A 17203-nucleotide genomic window follows, 5' to 3' on the forward strand; every position below is an offset into this window, starting at 1 on the left:
AGTATAAAAGTGATCATAATATCTTTTCAAACATAAAACGTATTATTAATCCAATGCCTACTAGATGTACAAGCCTTGGCAGCCAAAGCGCCCCTAGCGGCAGATCCAGTTAAAAAAGCCATTGTCAACCATATTTGGCTTTATTCGTTCCATATTGATGAACAATATCTAAACATAACAAATTGTGATTATTATAACAATGTCTATAAAATAAATTAATAGTGAGCCGACCATTTTTCATCTGACAGAATGCCGCTCGCTCGTGTTTTTCAGCTTTTCTTTCTCTTTTAGAGCGGTAAATTGCTGTTAAAACAAATGTGAGTAAAAACAAAAAAATATTCTAGCGTATCAAAAAAAAAAAAGATGTATAAAAATGGTCAATAGTGCGGTTTTCAATTGCAAATGAAATTATAAATCTAGTCCAAATTTTTTTACTCTTGTTTTTTCCATTGACCCAATTTTACGTTTAAAATGGCTTAAAGCTATACATCGCAAAAAAAAAATAGACCAACTAATTGCTCTTAGGTTAGTAACAATGCGTATTTAAACGTTGTTATTTTCAAAATCAACACTTAATATGTTTCCATAACATGGCCTTTTATGCTATATAGTTATTTATAGGTACATGATATTCGTCATTAAATGCATGTTTTTTTATACATTCATTGGTTTATTATAGGTGATTGTTCTGTTTTTTCACAAACGTCAAAAAAAATGGCTCACATCATTTTGTACCCAAGCCTTGAGTCTAGATGGTGTTGATGTACTATTGTTTTGTTATCTGTACAAATGGCTTTTGTATCAATGTTCAAACTATTTTTCTAGGTAAACCTGTGAGATCTCGTTAAGTTTTCTGCATTTTATTTTTTTTCATAGAGTATATAAATGCATTTTTATTTTTTAGTTTCTTGATCATTGAGTTAGCCGGTGGATGCATTTTGAAAGGGGCCTGAGAAACTCGATAAATCAATTTTAATTTTTTAACATATCTAAAGTTGAAACAATATTATTCATCGTGAGCTTTTTTTATTTTCACCACTTAATTTGTATTTTTTTCAGAAATCTGCAAAATAATCAATGACTATGTAACTGACAAAAAACGTAAACAAATAACTTGTGACTGGTTGAATCAAGCTAAAACTAAAATAACAAAAAGGTAAGATCTCAGGGCTGGTATTCCAAACGCATTTACAGCGCGCTATAACGCGTATTTAGTGCGTAAAATCACGGCAGTTAGCAATGCTTCTTGCAGATTTTTATTCGATTTTGCGAAACTATACATTCATTAATTTATCAGTATTATCGTTAATATAATTTAAAGTCATTTTCCATATTCTTGATTAATAAACATATGTACATAAAACATTTAAGCACTTTTAATAATATTTCAAATTCCACGTTTTCAGGATAGATTTCATTTTATTTATTTTCTTTTGGGCCTTTAATTAATTTAGGTGTAATTAGAATAACATTATCATCACGAGAATTAAAATAGAGAAAATATATGGCGAATCAAATTTTTATCCTACATATCCGATAGGGCACCAGGAAGACGCGATCTTCTATTTAATCTCAAGTTTCCGATTGGTGGATGTTCCCGGTTCCTCTCAGTTAGCGGAAAAATGGACAGCTTCCGTATATTCATACGCGCGAACGCGGAACATGATTTTACAGCCTCCGAGATAATTAAATCTCATCTCAATTTTTCTCAATCTCACCGCAATCTCAATAAACAAACTACCCATTTATGACGACATTTTATTTTTTATTTTTCCCCACGTGATAAAGTAAGCTGTTCATAACCTAAAATTTATTGACGTTTCAAAAAATGGCCCCCATCATTTCAGTGAACAGGCCTTGAGTCTAGGTGGTGTTCGGTATGATCTGTGCTTTCGTTTTTTTAATCTATGGACGAATGAATCCGAAATCCGAATGTTTTTTTATTTCTTACGGATCCGAATGGCCCGAGTGAATTTTCCTGATTTATGGGGTCCAAATTAAAATAAACCGACGGGTGAAAGAAGGAAAGATTACTCATTTTAATTCTAATTTGTCAATGATTACTAGTAATTAAAATTACGAAATAAATATACGACTGTGGTAATTATAAAATATGTCTTGTAAACATTATTGGCTCATTTTTGCCATCGACGTTATTTTTAATTTAATTTTGTCGGCCAATATTCTCCGCGACTATACGCTATGTAATGTTGTCAAAGTAAAAAGTATGCTTCTTTTTTTTAGTTCTACTGGAATTGATTTAATAGATTTTTAGCGTGGCAAAATAATATTTTATTACTGACATTTTGTACATGCTACATCTCCAATCAATTTTTTGTGTTAAGAACCAACGAAAATAATGGAAAAATCTTGGAAAAGAATTATCTCCATGGGTGACCAATCTGATACTTCTAGTTCTGGTAAGCACTAACGTAATATAAATAATATACATGGGAAGTGGAAATTTAAAAAATGTGTACTTCATTTGTAATAATTGTTTATTGAAAAATAGCAAACTTATAACATGCTTTGAACTATAGTTCGAAAAAATTCCTCATTAAATTGATTTCCATTTTCGTTGATGCAAAATTAAAGCGGTTGAAATTTCCCTCCATTCTCCGACAACTGTTTGTGACAATTTTCTAAAGAATTTCAACCTTCAATGCGTCCAATGTGCGAGGTCTTGACCCAAACGCACGTGCCTTTAAGAATCCCCTTAAAAAAAAGTCACATGTGGACAACTTGAGTGACCTTGGTTGCCACGGAACATGGATTACGTGAACCAAATTGTGAAATAAGGTGGTCAGGGAATATGTCTCTAAAAACAGCAATATGAGCTGTAGCCGCATCTTGTTGGAACCACACATTGCGAAGATCAATCCTTTGAAGCTCAGGAAGCAAATAAAAACCATCGCAATTTAACAGTCAGGTTACTCTTACAATCTTACCATCTACTAATCGCCATCAATTATGTATGCACGGGGGACTGGTCGTTCGCCAGTCACTTTCGGACTGTAAAAAGGTCCTCGATGGAGAGTACTGGAATTTTCCACAGCTCAGTACTCGCTTATAGTTGTGCTTATTGACCATTCCATTGAGATTGAAACGCGCTTCATCACTCTTGCTTAATATGATGACACCTTTCTTCTCAAAAATCAATTTTCGGCTTCAATTTTGCATTAACAAAAATTCTCAAAATTTGGATGGCATAGTAAACCACAGTTTTAGGCATCTCATAAGGTTTCTATTTTTATGCTAAATTGATTTAGTATCGATGTCCGCCTCCCCCGCCGCACCCTATACCTGCGTTGCCTTTCTTGTTACCCTTTTTTCTAAATTCAACTGGCAATATTTTCGCACCCTTATGCTGGATGTACTCGAAGCCGGACCTATCGTAGATTCACTCGGCACAAAGAACCAGACACTCGCTGACAGGGGAAGGGAGTATAACATGCTCATATGAATATACAAACTCGTATATTCTCATCCCTTTTTATTGAGTGACGGGGCGCTAGATCCCCTTAGATCTGACGCTGGATATACTTAAGCTTAAATACGGATTTACAATATAACCATGGGATTAATTGAATAATAAGATTTTATGCTTTAAAATATTGACAGTCAATTTCAGTTATTATTCAACAACAGTAATAACAAAATCATAAAAGAAGTGTGTATTTATCTATGTTTCAGGAATTAGCTATAAATAAAATTATACGAAGTAAAAATATTAGTAGAAATAATTATGAATTTCTTTTGATATCATCATTTTTATTATTATATATATATTATACAAATATATTAATATTACATTTCCATTAAATTTATTCATATTGTCTTTATGGTGTATTATTCGTGTCTTCCTTTCTCTCCCACCTGCTGACAAGCCTCTAGAATAAAGACTTAATGGGTTATTCTTTAAAAAATATATATTTTAAAAATCTATTACTGTTTTCATATTAAAATGAATTGTGATTGTAAATTTGTTTTGTATTGATCGCCACTAGCCCAGGCAAGTTAGATTTTTCTAGTGAAAATAATCTGGCTGTGTAGACTAGTTTCTGTAGATAATTTTGTTTATTTTAATTTGTTGTACAATATTTTTCACTGTGACTGATAATTTTGGACATATTTGTAAAAAATAGTGAAAAGCAACCTTTAAACCCTCCCCCCATCATTAGGGCACCCCCACCTTAGAGGACTTTTATTATGTTATGCAGTAGACACCGATAAACATTCTTGCCAAATTTATCCCCTCCGGACTTTTTTTCTCTCGGTCACCTTTTTTGGTCTAATTTGCCTAAGCAAAAAATCTGGTAGAATACTAAATTGTTTATTAATATACCTACGTTTGTTTTGTGCGCTTGTATCAAAAATATAATCAAATAAATATTAATTTAGTATTTCATTTTTCTTAAGGTGATTCCCAGGACAATAGTTTTATTCCTGCTTGGAAGCGTTCTTTAATGTCTTCTAAAAGGTCCAAATTCATGTCTCTGTTGGATGAACAAGGGACATCATCTTCTGCCCCTTCCGGATACTCCGCAGTCCTAGTGTCGTCCATACCAAACCCTTCTGATGTCCTGATGCACCATGATTACGTAGGCACATCAAGTAAGTACCTAACAACATATTATAATGTCATAGGTTAGTTTATTTGTATCTACCTGCATATCAATGCATGTATCGATACATACGCAACAATATACAGGCATACCAATCAAAGGGATGTCTTAGTATGTGCATACATGCAGTGCACTGCCAAACAAAAATATGTGTAAATAAATCTTTAATAGTAAAAATATGTAATACAAGGAATCAAGGATTCATTTCAACATTATGCATATTTTATTCCATACTCTCGCTAAAAGATCTAGCAAGTTTGACTCTTAGCAGACAACCTTCTTGTTAACTCACGCATGCACCAATCGTCACGGTGCATATTTTGTTTGGCACCAGCTTTTACCCTAAAATTTAAACTTTCTTGACAAGCAAATTAATGTGTGTACAATGAAATTAGAAATTGTTGAAAAGTTTTTTTTTTTTTTAAAGGAATTTGTTATTAATATTATGTATCTTTTTTGGGTGATACCGTGTATGTTGGATTTGATCCGACGTTTCGGCTACCATTGCAGGAGCCATCTTCCAGTTTTCATCAGCCAGTTTTCCCTGAAGATGGCTCCTGCAATGGTAGCCGAAACGTCGGATCAAATCCAACATACACGGTATCACCCAAAAAAGATACATAATATTGATAACAGTGACCGTGAAAACCTTCGCACCTATTGAATTTGTTATTATTAAAACCTGAACGTTGTGCAGCAATGCGGTTTTCTTTAGTGTATTTATTTTATTTTATTTTATTAACATAAACGGCAAATCTGCCTTTTACAAATATTTATAATACTAAAATATTTGGCTTAATTTTTTTTTTTTTTTAAAAACATAAATTTCCTTTTACCCAAGATTTATAAAAAAATTAATCCTAAAAATACAAATATATTTCAAATCCATAAGTATGTCTTTTTTTTCATAATTCTACTTTTCTCACAGAAATATATTAATTAAATACAGACTAATTCCAAGAATAATTATTTGATGGAAAATTTTTATTTAAAATAAACTTTTTCTTAGAATTCAGTCAGCTCTTAAACCAAGCAATTACTTTTAATATTGGGAATTACGCGGAAAATATTCAAGAGTAATTTCTAAAATACTTTGTTTGAAATAATTGTACTTTCAAAGAAACTTTGTTATTTAATAAGAATTATTTTTCCGCTTCATGACTTCTAACTTCATTTTTGACAATACGTTAACAAATTCCCTTTTTTATTTATGTTTTACTTAATCACTCGAAATATGTGTGTTCTGTGCCTCGATCCCTGACTCCCTTTCATCATCATTCCACGTCCACTCTCTAGTTGGAGCATATGGTGTCCACAAAGATCCTCCAGGTATCTCTGTTGGCTACCAGAATCTGTGCATCCTCCCAAATCTGTTTCTCGTCCCTTCTGACATGAACTGCCGATAAACAGTCGGCAGTGGACATCCAGGACGTCGAGAACGTCGAGAACCTGATAAAGTTGCCAAGCGTAGTTAAAGGCTCTCAGGGGCCATCCACAGTATATGGCCAAGCTAATAATGCCTCCGCTTGATGACACCTGTCATCGAAGTTCGCTGTGTTCATATTATTATTACTTCATTCCTTACAAAGTCAAATCACCGCACACTCGAAATTCTTCTGAGACATCTATTCTCAAAACTCAATATTTATTTAAATTAAAGAAAAAATTTGATTTTCCCCAATCACTCCTTATGAATAGGAGTGTCTACTACCTTACAAAATGTTTGAGTATCATATTAAAAAATATTAAAAAAATAAGCATATTAAAAAAATTGTGCTGCCTATGCTTAGTAAAGATACTGGATTTAGATAAAATTTTCCAGAAGTCGTCCGATTCTTTCGTTAGACAATGAATTTTTATTGGGAGTTAGTGGGATTTAAAAAATATAATGTTCAAATTTAATTTTAGAAATCTGAAATAATATTGCGTGTTTTTTTTAGACAAAATCAAGTTAACAAGTAGATACAAGTGTATTTAGGTACTGTGTTTTTTAATTAAAATAAAATGAAATGTACTAAAATATTTTACCGAGTAACACCTCCCTACGTGAGTAACACCGTACTATGCAGTTTTGCTACCAACCATCCGGCTCTTAGTCATAACCCATCATTGTTTGGTTGGATACCTGGAATAAAGCAGATAGTTGACACTTATTGTTAATCATATTTTCGCTACTATCGTGTAAACTGATTTCTGATTTCTGTAGAATGACCGAATGGTTCTTCAGATAAATTTTCGATATTCTCTATACCTGTTCTCTAACTTCTAGTAAAATATTGTATAGCTTTATTTGCTTACAGGACATGGTTTAAATGGAAACTCTTCAAGTCAAGATCCAACCTCCCAATTGAGCAATATTGATAATGTTCTTATTTACAGTAAAATTGGAAAACTTCGAAAGTAAGTCTAATAATTATTTATGTTCACAATATTGAAAATAATGTTTTGAGTTTTTTTGTTTGAACTTAAATACCTATACATGACAACCTCTCAAAACATTATTTTCTAAGGTTCCGGAAATTCCTTTTTGATTTCGTGCATTATTGAATTATTTTTTAAATAAATTCTTTGTTATTAGTGTTACACATTTTATTCTTAAAGGAAAACAACTATAATTTCAGAAAAGCACTTAGAGTCCTACTTAGTGAAGCGTTGCAAAGCGAATTCCGATTCAATAAATAATATTACATTATTCATTGACTGTATTTAAAAAAATACCGGAATGTGGAAATTTCATTCAGAGTTTACTAATTTAAAAAAAGCTGAAGCCGTGTATGATTGACGTACTAGAGGCAGGAAATAGGAAAACGATGATAAATAATAAATCCACAATTTATCACTGATATGACGATATAAATAATTAATTGGCCATTTGAAATGTGTTTAATTTTAAACTTATTTACTATATTTTTTTATAGATTTCAGAGAAATTTTGCTTTAGAATTAAATGTTTTTATTATAACTGTGTACATGAAAATATTTTTTCAATTCTTCTGGTAGCATTCAACATCCTCATTATTTTTAACAGGCATTGATACTTAATTAAAAAAATACGTTGAACATTATTTTATTTTTAGTTTGCTCAGAGGACGGCACTATCCCATTTACAACAACCATAATCCTTCTAACAATACCTGGTTAGAAAGTGATCCAATTTCTAATAGAGTGAGTATTTGCATCAATTCATATTTGTACCATACAAATATAGCAAGAGTGCTTGAATATTAAAAGATATCTAATGTGTGATAAATTCTTTCCAGGAACACGAAACTTCTCAAGAACTGATTGCTACTACAGTATTAGCAGAAATGCAGCTTTCTGCCTCAACTTCTCAACTTCCCGCCAATATTGAAAATAGATTAATTGATGAAATTCCAGAAATTCCCAGTGATACAATTTCAGAAACTAGTGATGGAAATCGTAATTCTTATCCTGTATCTACACAAACTCTAGAAGGTTAGTAATAAATCAATTCTTCACAACTATAGCTGTCATTAAAAAAAAACATATTCAACAAAAGCCCCGTTGCACACAGCATATTCAAAATGTCAAATTTTTTGTAAGATTTCTTCCAGAATTTCTGTTGTCCTTTTAAATGAAAGGATTTAATTAATGATTTTAAGGGAAGTTATTACTTAAAAAAAGACTTTTTTTAATTGAATAAACACAGTATTATGTTATAAAAAAATAACACACATTTCACAAATTTTGTCCATTTATTATCAATTTGAGACCTAGTGTTAATTTAAAAAAATATTGTTTATACCCACAAGAATTAATTTAGGTATTAAAGGATTGACTAATTGGACAGCAAAATTAGACAACAATTTTTTTTTTTTTTCGTTTTATTGACAATTATTATCTATAGAATTTCACTATAACTTTCATACAATTTATAAAATAAATCTTGATGACCGTTAGAAGATGAAAAGTGCTAATTAGTCAAACAAGCAAGTAGAAGTGTAAAATATTCACATAAAATATTTGTGCTATTTTAACCGGTACTGTCTATAAAGGCCTGGGCTCTGGCAGGCGCCTCTAGTAGCAAAATTTGCTTAAAGGGACTATGAGAGTCTACTGCAAGCCAAACTATCATACTTATTCTGCTGTCCAAACAGCCACATGCTTGCGTTTTTTGTTTTAAAAATTGTAAAAACTATTCCAGTGTACCTAAAGATGTTTTTTCTGTATGAATGTGGTTATTAAATATTGTGTTCTCAAGTGAAACGAAAATTATAAATCTCATGGAAATGTTCACACTTTCGTGTTTCCTAATTACCTCTTAGCCAAACATCTTCCACTAACTAAATACTCCAAAATAAGTTAAAAAAATACTTTTAAACCGTATATACTGGCCATACTGCAAAACTTCAGAGGAACATTTTTTATGATGTAGGTACTTTTAAAAAATGTCCTAATATATATATATATATATTTTTTTTAATTTTTAGATTAAATATGTATTTTGTATACACATACCTTTGAGCGGAGCGCTGCCGTGTGCGTAACAGCTGTGCGTGAGAATAAAATGAACTTATTTCATTCGCTTACAGAAACAATTGTTTGCGTTCGGCTCAGTTCGGATCTTACAAAGCCAAATAGAATCACTTGAAAGTAAACGACAAAAAATTACAACAGATAAAGCGATACACAACAAACTGGGGACGCAGTTGGTTGGTGTTTGAAGCTGTGGTATGTTTGTAGAGGGGATGTGAGTCTTTCCAGCTGAGACATAAAGGATTCTCTCCACTTTCAAATTGTAATAAATAAAAATTTTCATAAAAAAGAGATGTTTAAAAAAATATATATTGGGATTTCAAAAAAAAATATATTGTGAGTAATGTTCCTCTCAAATTTCACAATCTGGCCCTAAAACACAGTGTATTGATGTTATGTAGATGATACTCAAAACAAAACATAATATACATTTGACATTTTAAACATGAAAAAAAAATCGGACTCTTCTTAGAGTTAGGCTCTCGGGTCTTCAGTCATTTTGTTTCCAGTGCCCAGGCCTTGGTATTGCTTTAACCTAAAATATTATTTTTGTTGAAAAATATTCATTATTAAAATATTCTCAGACCGTAAAGGGTTTGAAATTTCAAAGTTTAAGCTGTTTTGTATTTTTTAATTTTATTTGAAATTGTCAAACTTGTGAATAATCATTTTACTTCATATTTCTAGATCCACCTTCATCCTTGGCAAGAGAATCAGTTTTGATATCACCAGTGAAAATCGATCAACAGGTTTTTAATTTTTTAAATATTAAATGTAAATCTATAACAATAAAACATATCAAACAGATAATTGAGAAAAGTAGAGAGTTCAATACACCTGTTATACTTTGTTTTATGGACTGCATACAGTAAGGCCTTTGATTGTGTCAAGTGGAGTGAATTGTGGAAAGTACTGGAAATGAGAATCCCCAAACACCTGATACTATCGCATTGTAAATTAGAGACAAGATCTAGACTTTTATAGACCAGTATATAGTTATATTTTAGTTATACATAGTTATATTCTTATATGTATTTTATTTAATTTGTACCTGTATTTAGTATAAGAAAATTTGTTTGCCATTGTTGGAATGGAATGTATAAGTCCGTCAATAAATAAATCTATCAAATAGCAATAAAAAATCAAATAAAACAACTTTGTGTTTAACCACAATTTTTTTTTTCCGCTGACCGATGTTTACGTAACATACGTATTTAGTTACGTAAACCTTGATGAAGACGCTGGTTTGCTTTGAAACCGGTCGGTGGAAAAAAAATAAAACTATTGGCTAAAAACCAAGTTGTTTTATTTATTTTATTATAATGAATAACCACAAAGTTAGTGCTTCAAATATAAAATTTCTATTAAATAGCCTCTGCACAAAGAGTTCTGCTATGATCAGATATAAAAACGCATTATCTGATAGCTTTCTAGGATGTATACTTTCCCTGGTCTCTTCAACATATATGGAGAGTTTATAATAAGAAAAGCTCTGGATGGCGGGAGGCTGGTTTCAGTAATGGAGGTAGAAAAATCTCAAACTTGTGATTTGCTGATGACAACACTGGTGGCAACTCGTGAGTGAAGATACTTTTAGATCGTATTGAGAGAGAAAGTCTGGCACTCGGTTTGAGTATCAACCAAAGTATGACCAAACTAATGGTGATCGATAGAGCCAATAAGCTTCCTTCATGACCCATATTAAATCATCTTGAAAAAGTGCACTACTTTGTCTGTTTGGGCTCAAACATCAGTGACACCGGCGGTTGTGACAAAGAAATTAAAAGATGGATCGCTATGGCTAAAGGGACAATGGGGAGAGTCATCAAGATATGGAAGGATCGAAGCATTACCAAAAATACGAAGGTTCATCTTGTCAAAACTCTGATTTTCTCCATATTCCTATACGTAGTAGAAACATGTTCATTGAGAGTCGGAGAAAAGATTGATACATCCATAATGTGATGCTGGATAAGAATGCTCCGGATTCCATGGACGGCAAGCGTACAAATATGTACATACTGAATGAATAAAATATTGGGGATCGACTGTCAACTAAATGTTGCAGGCGAATCATACAATATTTTGGACTCATCTCCAGGAGAGAACCAGACAGCCTCGAAAAGCTCATTGTGAATGGCAGATCGGGAGGAAGAAAATCCAAAGGTCGCTCACCTAGCTGATGGAGCAACTCAATTAAATCTACGCCGGAGTCTTCAGTAACTGATGCTCTTCGCTCTACCCACCCAAACAGGACTAGTTTTGTATGACTATATTATATACTAGAGTTGTAAGGCCCTATCCACCTGTAAAGGTTCATCTTTTTTTGCATGTAATCATTTATATACAGAACTAAACCACAAAACTCAACAAATTGAAGAATTGAGGAAATAGCTAGAATGGCGAATGTAACAAAGGGTTGGCCTTGGAAATGTCTCGACTTCCATATTCCTTTCTCAAAGGGGTTCTCTATTTCCTGAAATATCTATCAATATAGAAGTGTGTAACCTTTTTTTTTAGGGAAATGGCTCTAATCCTTTGGAAAACGGTACTAATAGTCCCATGTCGGAGCGATCCAATGTTTTTCCATCTAAGGAAATTAAATCTGCAAACAATAAAGATAAACAAGGTTCGTACATATTGAACATTTCATATAAAAAATCATTTGTTTCAATGTAACATGCCAATTGAGATAAACATTTTAAAAAACACAATGCAATGTTTTTTTTTTCAGAAATTCTACTAAGTCAAGATGGAAACTTAAATGAGGTATAAAAAATATGTTTTTTAAGTAAGTTGTAAATAAATCACTATTATAAAATGGGAATCAAGTTGTTAGAGTAGGGTTGGAAACTCGGACCTCTGATCCATAAGTCTGCAACACTAGCCACGGGACCATAGCCCAGTTCACCCTTTGACTGCAAATACATGAATAGTTAATTTTTTAGGTTTTGTTTAATATAGATACAATGTAGTTACAAACCTCATCAAAAATAATCAAATATTGTGTAATGTATGGCAACTTCTGGGCTGTATTCAGTAGATAAATTTACCTTCTGTATTTTAAAAACATGTTATTTCACTGATCTTACTTTGTAAATAACCGTGGGAAAAAATAGAAAACTAGCTGTAGTAGATCAGGGTTTGAGGCTCGGACCTCCTGATCCAGGGTCCTTGATGACAGGGACCCATGGAACAACAACCCGTCTGAATGCTTTTGATATGGAGTTGTTCGTTTAAATATTCCTTATTTTGATTTACCATAATAATACCATTGTACAATATATAAAATAGAAATATACTACATTACAAACATTTATATCTATCCTTGCGTAAATGTGATAAATAAGAAATAATGTGTACTGTTCCAATTATGCGTAGATATTGCTGGGTCTCCTGGAGTGCCCAGTGTGCTGGGAAGTAATGCCCCCTCCCATCTACCAGTGCCAGCGAGGACACCTCCTCTGCCGACCCTGTCGCAAGCGTATCTCCACCTGCCCCACTTGCAGAGCCAACTTGAGTTCCAGTCGAAACTTGGCTATGGAAAAAGTAATTCCATTACCCTTACATTAATTTCCTACTTGTATGTTTATGACTTCCAATTGGATTCAATCTTATTTACTCATAATAAATATAAGTTTTGACAGGCTTAACCTCTAGCTTCGCTGGGTACACATATCTGGACGTATGATTTTTATTATTTTTCAAAACTGAAAATGATTTTTTAAACTGGAAATAATTTTAAACAACTCTAGTGTATTCTTTAACTGCAAAATCCATACATAACAATATTTTGGCAGATTTGAATGGTCATTGTTTCTGTCAGAGATTCCCGAATGTGAATGACTTAAAATGGCATCCAATTATGCAACTTTTTCCTGTTTATTATTGAGTTTTATTAAAAGAAATTACTTAGTTAGAAAGTATTTAAGCAGATAAACCCATGAAAGACAAATCATTATTAAATTAATTTTCATAATATAAACTTCAGTTTATTATGTAATTATAATTTATTCCATTTGTAATTTTTTTTATTTGGTTTGTTTTGGTTATATTTACCACCCTTATCATTTATGAAAAAGTTTTTTGTCAAAATCCAATGTTTAGCGCATACTCAAATCTAATTGGGATGGCATTGCACCAACGAATGTACTTTTAGTGTTGACTGCAGAAGTGAATCGTCCATATGAGTGATTATTTGCAGCTTACCATGTTTTAATGAAATTGATTATAATGTTTTACATTACATCATATCTGTCACATTTGTATTATAAAAACTACATCTTAAACCATCGTTTGCATTTCTTGTGTTAATAAATTAACATCATATTTAGTTTAAAACATAATTTCCTATAGCAAGCTGGATTATTAAAACTTGTTCTCCCGAAGAAAAATTACTAATTATTTTACATCTTTAAACCCCGTATCTTAGATTTCTTCTTCTGTATTTATACTCTTAAAATAATATTTGTGATATAATAAAAAGGTTACTAGTGACTAATAGATCTTAAAGAGTTAATATTAAAATTATACAAAAATTGACAAAAATGTTATTACCGCATGTTGCAATAATGTTTGTATTTTTTCTGTTCTAACGTACTTGGTGAGAAATCCTTGAGAATTTAAATAAATATTTCATATCAACCATGTCGGGAATCAAACCCGAGACCTCTTGCAAGGTAGGTAAACGCGATGACCATTACACCACGAGGCCGGCTATGTAACAATGTAAAAATTGGATGCTGTTAAGATATGACAGACAATGACGCTGATTAAATTTTTCAGGTTGCAGAGAAGTTGAAATATCCGTGCAAGAACAGCAACTCGGGCTGCACTATTATGGTGGGGCTGAGGGACAAAAGGGACCATGAAGCCAACTGTCCCCAGCGCCTGTACACTTGCCTCAGCCTGTTCTGTGCTCCCCGTTGGACCTGCAAGCTAGATGTGCTCATGCTGCACTATGAGAACTCCCACTCCGATATGCTTCGCCGAGGACCCAAACACACCCTGCACATACCTGTGAACCATGACTTTTACAAAAAAGTAGTCTCCCACGTGTGGATCCTGTTGGCATTTGATAAACTTTTCTCTGTAAACTTGCGAGTGGTTCCCCCCGGGGAAGTGTTTGGCTGTGTTCAGTACATTGGACCGCACAGTATATCCTGGAAATATATTTACGAACTTAAATCACACCTTACCCTTGATACTTATCGCTGTGCTAGGTTTGAAAGAACAACTCACTCTGATCAGAGTAATATTGATAAGCTTTACTCGATGAAAGATTGCTTTTATCTTTCTGAAAATTGGACAAAAACCCTAAAATCGGATGACACTCCTAGGTCTTTTGATTATCTTGAAATATTTGTATCTATAAGAGCTGTTTAATATTGGTTTAATGCATAGTGAATCAGTTTGTGTTTAAAAAATCTATAAAATATGCGGTCATGTAGGTAAGTATGTATGCACTAGTGACATCAATTATGTAAACTTTTAGTGAAATTGGGATTTATTCATCTTAATCAAAATTTTCAGTTTTGTTAAGCTAGATCAGTAGTTTTATGTTATTATTTAATGATATCTATTATGTTTTTATTCGATATTTAGCATTATAGGTTATAGTCTTTAATAAAAAAAATAATGCCCGAGTGTCACCGAGGCAATACATTATCCAGATTTGCATTTTTGTGCATTGGCATTATAAAATGTCACTTGTTCTAAGTCAACCAACAACAGGCCACTTGAGATTGTTGTTCCCACTAATTAGGGGAGTTTTAGCAACAGTTATAAGCAATTTCATCATCCCTTTAGTCAGCTTTTGGAAGGACCTATGTCACGTGAATTGTCAGCAATTGGTCGCCCCGTAAAAGGAGTAAGGCAATAACATTCGAGAATAAGAAGAGGGTTATTCTTATTACGATATCGGGGCATTTTCGGCTATGATTACAATTAAATCACAATGAGGAAGTTAAACGTTTTTTTCTTTAAACTATATATTTGTCAAGACTATCAAACTAACCCAAAAAACTTTTTTAATATTTTTATCAGCGCTGTTTTTTTTTTTTAAATTCGTTTGTGACGTCACAAGTTCTCTTAGATGAGTTCTGCTGATTGGTGGATTGATTTCCCGTAAACCGTAAATCTATCACAACGCATTGGTTGATCTGAAAGAAGTAGTGATGTCGTTCAAAATACTTCATTTTTATTAATAAATTTATTATTATTTTTTCATACATTTTCAAGAAGCTTCACCATACAATTTAATGCTTTAATTTTTGCAATGCGTAAGAAAACATATTTTACGTCCAATTTCCCGTAGCACTGAACTTACCCATTTAACCAAAAGTTTCCTCAATCAATGCAACTAGTGAATATGTTGCCGCCAAATAGTTGAATCAGCCACTCGATTGAACGGCTGGGGTGTTCATTAAATGCTGGATTTCAATCGAATGGCTAACAGACGCTTAGCCAAAATGTTGAAAGCAACATTTAACGGGGGGGCTAAGCTGAACATCACTTACGCAATGGTTTCCTAGGACAGCGGTACCGTCACGGAGCGGCCGTCTAGATGATTATTTTAACTACTTCCATAGTTAACCACAATCGCCGCTGGCGGCAGCACATCGTGGTCACAATTTCAATGAATTAATAAATCTACGTGCGTTTACATTCTGTAATATTAAATATTTTTTTGTTTTTAGTAAATTTTATAAAAATTCAAGCAGAATGAACATTTTTCCTAAAAAATTGTATTTTTTATTTCTTATTTTAAACAGTAATCAAATTAGATATATGGCAGTGGCGAACGGTGACTTTTTTATAGGTAAGCTTTAATTTTTTTCATAATTTGTACCTGCATGTACATACATACATATAAGTAATCTCGCAAATGAGTGGAGGCGTTTAAAAAAAAAAGTATATACAGGTACACGGATTCTTTTTCTATGGTTTTGTGTAAAAACAACTTCATCTCTCCAGCTCCAGTTTCACCTGCTGGCAACAGAAGACGCAATACTTACTTCTTTTTAATCAAAATAATTTTAAGCAATAACCCAACAAACAAACAACACTTAATAACTTTGCGTAATATGTAGGTATATTCTCCATTATTTTAAGACAGTGCATGTATGCAAAAGTTTAAAAAAATAAAATATGTTAAAAAATAAGTATATTCATAATTCCTTTTTGTTTAGCACTGATTGAAAACACCGTATATTTTTTGTAATTTACATTTTATACTGCATATATGTATTTACTAATTTTAAAAAAAGTAAACATTTTATTGTAAGACATCACTCCCATTATGTACACAAAAAATGTTTTTTTCTTTTACATAATATATATTTTTTTCTGAAAAACTTTAAAAAAAACAATAAGATTTGATTTAATAATTTGATTTAATAGCATAATTATACATTTTTACAATTTAAAAAAATTTCACTTGTTATATTTTTACTAAAACTAAAATCCCACCAAGCCACTTTTTGTAGCTTGTTGGTGAAGATTATATTTATACTGACTTAATAATATTATTTACATTTATAAAAACAATGAATTACATATAAAAATTAACAGCCGGAAAGATCAGAATAAACATGTTTATACAAATAATAATATATAAATTTATTTTTTAAATACAAGAAAATACATGAAAAAATAAAATATTTATACCTAAGCTACTATTCATATATAAACTCTTGATCGAGTAGCCACTCTCTTATTTTGCTCTTGTTACAATGTGAGTTTAATTTAAGTTCTTTTGGTAATAAATTAAAAATTCTAGGTACTAAATATTTGAGAGTTCTATTTCCATATTTATTGCATACTTTTGGTACTACCAAGCCATCATTAGACGTGAAGCGTGTATTATGGTTATGTTTGAGAGGAAACTTGAATGTATTACTATGAAATTGTTCCAAAATGATTAGATTTAAATTCATTTATTTATGCCAAAATACATAATTTTAACTTTACATATTACATTACATAACATAACAATAACATTCATTAGAAATATTCGCAATAATATTGCAACAAAAATGTCACGTGACTGCCGCGCCGTCAGCTTCGTTTCTTTCTAAACT

The 17203-nt window shown here is 32.0% G+C and overlaps 1 protein-coding gene across 2 annotated transcripts; it reads left to right on the plus strand.

Moving 5' to 3' along the window:
* The first annotated feature begins 1930 nt into the window (after window positions 1-1930).
* LOC148274616 (uncharacterized) lies at window positions 1931-15092 on the plus strand. Of its 2 annotated transcripts, XM_088236849.1 has the most exons (11): window positions 1931-2100; window positions 2245-2420; window positions 4420-4614; window positions 6926-7025; window positions 7703-7790; window positions 7886-8081; window positions 9810-9871; window positions 11643-11751; window positions 11857-11891; window positions 12504-12671; window positions 13908-15092. In XM_088236849.1, the coding sequence occupies exons 2-11, from the start codon at window positions 2360-2362 to the stop codon at window positions 14505-14507; spliced, it is 1614 nt and encodes a 537-aa protein (XP_088092975.1). In that variant the 5' UTR covers window positions 1931-2100; window positions 2245-2359; the 3' UTR covers window positions 14508-15092. The 2 variants fall into 2 exon arrangements, with proteins under 2 accessions (XP_088092975.1, XP_088092976.1); XM_088236850.1 differs by lacking the exons at window positions 9810-9871; window positions 11643-11751; window positions 11857-11891; window positions 12504-12671; window positions 13908-15092 and adding an exon at window positions 9077-9178.
* Window positions 15093-17203: the final 2111 nt, after the last annotated feature.

Source organism: Micrasema longulum, unplaced genomic scaffold (assembly GCF_059751315.1).
Source record: "Micrasema longulum isolate JH-2025_06_02 unplaced genomic scaffold, ASM5975131v1 h1tg001613l, whole genome shotgun sequence".
In the NCBI taxonomy this organism is placed as follows: domain Eukaryota; kingdom Metazoa; phylum Arthropoda; class Insecta; order Trichoptera; family Brachycentridae; genus Micrasema; species Micrasema longulum.

Excerpts from the sequence above, each read along its gene's own strand:
- LOC148274616 (XM_088236849.1), top strand. The coding sequence starts at position 2,360 with ATGGAAAAATCTTGGAAAAGAATTATCTCCATGGGTGACCAATCTGAT. Across the intron at positions 7,791-7,885 it reads GTGATCCAATTTCTAATAGA|GAACACGAAACTTCTCAAGA; the intron begins GTGAGTATTTGC and ends AATTCTTTCCAG. Across the intron at positions 12,672-13,907 it reads GAAACTTGGCTATGGAAAAA|GTTGCAGAGAAGTTGAAATA; the intron begins GTAATTCCATTA and ends TAAATTTTTCAG.